The sequence below is a fragment of the Rhagoletis pomonella genome, unplaced genomic scaffold (genome assembly GCF_013731165.1).
Source record: "Rhagoletis pomonella isolate Grant_MI unplaced genomic scaffold, Rhpom_1.0 Rhpom_scaffold_12543, whole genome shotgun sequence".
Classification (NCBI taxonomy): Eukaryota; Metazoa; Arthropoda; class Insecta; order Diptera; family Tephritidae; genus Rhagoletis; species Rhagoletis pomonella.
Genome location: NW_023471073.1, coordinates 1 through 4,621, shown reverse-complemented (window position 1 = coordinate 4,621; position 4,621 = coordinate 1). Strand labels below are relative to the sequence as shown.

Below are 4,621 nucleotides of genomic sequence, written 5' to 3'. Positions count from 1 at the left end.
GTATGTATATCGAGAGCTTATATTCAATACCCTCCATCAGCATTTTTTCACAACAAGTTTTGCTCACGTAAATAGCACACTTTTATTTTTTACAATATTCACAATGTTTTACTTGATAAATTTTTTTATGTTCAACAATTATATTCAACAATTTTATTGAGCTTGAGGCCGTTTTTTATGAAAAACTATTGTGGAAAAGCAACAATAATTTATAAAAATGATAGAAGTGATAGCTATTTCGGAGATCACCACATCTCATTAGACTTCTTCAGTTGGGATTCGATCCAACGACCCCAGCTGACTCAGCCAGTTGCCTAAGCACTGTGATTGTTGCTTTTCCACAATAGTTTTTCATAAAAAACGGCCTCAAGCTCAATAAAGTTGTTGAATAAAAATCAAAAATTTCATCAAAATTTTCAACTTTTTTTCAGAACTTTAGAAACTTACTGGGTATGCAGTTTTGTTGCTTATTCAATTTTAGGACAATAATGTGGAGGTTTGAAAGTTCTTAAAATCCCGTTGAATTTTGAGAATTTTTTGTCGGGTGTTACGCATTTTCTTCCTTTTAAAAATATATTTTTTCATGCGTTGTATGGAAGAAAATGCGTAACACCCGACAAAAAATTCTCAAAATTCAACGGGATTTTTCAGAACTTTCAAACCTCCACATTATTGTCCTAAAATTGAATAAGCAACAAAACTGCATACCCAGTAAGTTTCTAAAGTTCTGAAAAAAAGTTGAAAATTTTGATAAAATGTTTGATTTTGTTAAATTTTTCTGAACTGTGCACAAAGTTTTAAATTTTGACTTAATTGGTATATGTTATAGATTTTACTATATTTGTATATAAAATTTTTCAAGTAAAACGTTGTGAATCTTGTAAAAAAATTTTTATCAAAATAATTTACTAAAAACTTCCACAGCTTTAAAATTAAATGCACATTCAGGTACTTTATTCACAGAATTTTGTATGTAGTGTTAAATAAAAATATTTAATTTAAAAACATTAACTTAAAAAATAAAGAGAAAAATTAAATAAATACAAAAGAGATCAATTCAGTCTTAAAAAAATAACTACGCTGTTGGCCTGATACTTAGAAATCCGAGTTCACAAGTTTTTTTTATTTTTTTCTTTATTTGTTTTAATTTATTTTAGGAAAAAACCATAAAGCAAAGTTGTTAACTTGTACATGATTTATAAAAATTCGAAAAATTTCAGAAAGTCAATATTTCAAACTTTTTAATCAGAATTTCTGGAAAAAATTCGTCTGTTTTATAACCTATTAAATTTTGATATAAATTGTGTAACTTTTAAGTAACTCAAAAATCTCATTGATTTTTGAGATTTTTTTTTCGCTGACGTTGTTGTGCATTTTCTTCCATACGAAGTATGTTCGAACATTCTTCTATATAGTAGAAAACGCACAACGTCAGCGAAAAAAAATCTCAAAAAACCAATGAGATTTTTGAGTTACTTAAAAGTTACACAATTTATATCAAAATTTAATAGGTTATAAAACAGACGAATTTTTTCCAGAAATTCTGATTAAAAAGTTTGAAATATTGACTTTCTGAAATTTTTCGAATTTTTATAAATCAAGTACAAGTCTACAACTTTTCTCTATGGTTTTTTCTTAAAATAAATTAAAACAAAAAAGAAAAAAAATAAAAAAAACTTGTGAACTCGGATTTCTAATTATGAGGCCACCAGTGTATTTGAATATAATAATATTCTTCAGAAAATTAAAAGGTACCAATTCACTTTCTTAACCTAATTCTTAATCTACTTTTAGTTTTTCTTAACCTAATTTTTTTCAAAAAAATTATTGTGGACCGAGTGCCCTGGCCAAATTGTTTATGGCATCAGCACAGGCTTTCAACCCCTCTCCGTATCCGCGGAGTTCCCCCGCCAGCTGGAATGGTAGGTCCACCAGTCTGGCGAAACTTTCTGACAGCATCTATGTATTTTAAAAAACAATCATTAAAAATTCCAAAATCTATTAATAAAATATTTACTTTCGTTGCTTTGGCTTGCGATTTTGCAATTTCCAAAAATTTATTTTGGACGTCGATCTGCTCCTCCTCTCTCTTTCTCTTCAATCCTCTGCGCGGGGTTCTGAGTGTAGGAGTTTTTGGAGTTTCCGGTCGCGTCTCCTCCTCTATCAAACCTTCGCACTCCACCACCTCATCCAGAAAAACAATCTCCTCACCTTCTTCCATGGCCAACTGGAGCTCCTAATAATGAAAAAGTGGTTAATACTGAGTCAGAAATAAGTCAATTAAAACTTACCAAGTTCATTGGTACATTTTCTGCCACAGATTCATGGCCCTCAATATAATTGCTCCCGATGATGGCCACAACCCGCTCCTCTAGCTCTGTTAAAGGAGCTTGCTTAACGGGCTTGTTGCCGGTTAACGCCTGCTGCCTTTTCCTATCGCGCACTCGAACACTGGTTCTGCTCTTCAAATCGCGCCATACCTATTTACGTAAGAAGAAAAAAGTATCATTAAAAATTAACAGGTACAATGTTCCAAACAATGAATGCATGTACACACAACTAACGAGACTGTGCAGTGACAATGCATGGGATTGACTCCACTTGTATATATACTTTTATAAGAAAACCGATATTCTTACGTTAATAATTATTTTCACAAACGACAGACCTAAATAAAAGTGATTAATTTTTCCCAATTCACCAGTTCATACGCACAGCAACGTTGCTTGCTGGTACGTTCAAACTTAATGGGCTTATTACTTACTGTGCGCCACTGTTCGGCGGACTTTTGAGCACCTCCGATGGCATTTAGCTTGGAAGCCATCTCCTCCCACTTCTTCTCGTGCTCCATCTTCCCGTGTAGCCGATGAAACTTCCCACCGGCTAGTCCCGGGTTTTCCAAAAAGAAGTCCAGCATACCACTCAACTGCTCCATTGAAGCGCGGCTCCGCTTGTTGGCTGCTTGGCTAGTCGAGGCCATCCTGCGATAAAAGAACAATAGCTAGTTAAATTATTTATTCATCAATTTATTGAAATACTTACATTTTTAAGAAGAATCTGTGGTAGATTGCGTTTTTTTTCCTATTCCCTTTTGTGCTTTTCGTAGATTTTGACATTTCGGATAACAGAGGTGCCACTTTTTATCATTTTAAATAAATAGCAAAAGTCAGCTGTTTAGTGTTGTTAATGGGTACGTTAGAGAATCGTACAATCGTTACTGCAAACAACAAAAATTGTTAGTTTACAACTCGGCAAGTAGCGTTGTTAAAAGTTAGTGAATCGCACTACTGGACCTATAATAGCGTAAAAAAATTGGAACTCGCAAAGGAGGGAGGGGGATGGGGGATACCCCCATAGTGAAAATTTTTAATCAGATAAATTATAGATGATATGAAGTTCACCGGGTCATCTTCTAGTCTTTAATATATACTAAGTTAATATATGGATTAATATTTACTAAAGTGTTACGAACGTTATTTTTTTAATACAATAAGAAAAAAATGACTATAATTTAAAGGAGTGACACACAATGGCTAGAGACGTCGCATGTGTGTATTCTTTCATATACATATATATGGGCCGTTCTTACCGTTATATATTTTTCATCCACTCGCTTATTCCTTACCGAAAATTTTAAATAAAAATTTAACAAGTTTTAACCTCTGATACAGTACAGGCAGCAGTTTAAAATGGGGTACTGGGTAAACTTAATAAAGAAAACATATTCTCTGGTTAAATTAATAAGCCTGCCCGGATAACACAAAATTCTAAGCTTGATAAACATTTGGTGTTATACAAGTTTTATAAAGCTCTACTTGTATTTAGGAAAAATGCCGAAAAAAAATTATAAAATTGATTGATTGATTGATAAAAATAGAGAGGGAGTTATGGCTATGACAATAGAAAAAAGATACCTCGTGTTGAAAGCAAAAAGGATTTAAAACAAAAAAAAAATTAAATACATTGTTAATCATAACAAAATTTATGATTCGAAAAATAATTTTGAAATAGTGTAAATTTATTTTTTTTTTTTGGTTTTTTAAAGTTAAAGTTTCATTTACTTACAGTAACGAACAAAAGTATTGGCACAGTGAATTTTACGCAATATAGGCAAAGTAGTTTTTAAAAGAATTCCAAGTATGCAGTTTAGTAGTCCATTCAGTTTTAGTTTATCAAAGTGCAAGTTTGAAGTTGCTTGAAAATCTGAATATAAAATTGCAAATTAGTATGCAGATTTATTGGATTTTCCTGAGTTTTGCACAAAGTTTACACATTTGATTTTTATGTGTTTTGATATAGTATGAACTATGTTTTTATAAAAAATTATCGGAAATCAATTAAAAACTTTGCATATATGTAATGCGAATATTTACTGTGCCAAAACTTTTGTTCGACACTGTACATATAAAAAAAAAAATACATACAGTAACTTCTCCCGTTACAATGGTAAAAAATATGTAATTTGCTTTGTAGTGCAATCTTGCGGTTCTTTAAATAAAAAATAGATATCAGAAATTAATTTTTCGTATCATTAAACTCCCAAGCACAGGTTTGTATTAAAAAAAAATATAGCCGTAACACTTTATTAAATATTAATCTGCATATTTTATTAATTCGTCGG

General features: G+C 31.4%; 1 protein-coding gene across 1 annotated transcript; it reads right to left on the bottom strand.

Moving 5' to 3' along the window:
* Window positions 1-1,581: 1,581 nt before the first annotated feature.
* Window positions 1,582-3,287, bottom strand: LOC118756853. Its single transcript, XM_036491591.1, has 4 exons — window positions 3,043-3,287; window positions 2,765-2,981; window positions 2,292-2,480; window positions 1,582-2,236 (listed from the first exon to the last, which is right to left on the bottom strand). The coding sequence occupies exons 1-4, from the start codon at window positions 3,114-3,116 to the stop codon at window positions 1,865-1,867; spliced, it is 852 nt and encodes a 283-aa protein (XP_036347484.1). The 5' UTR covers window positions 3,117-3,287; the 3' UTR covers window positions 1,582-1,864.
* Window positions 3,288-4,621: the final 1,334 nt, after the last annotated feature.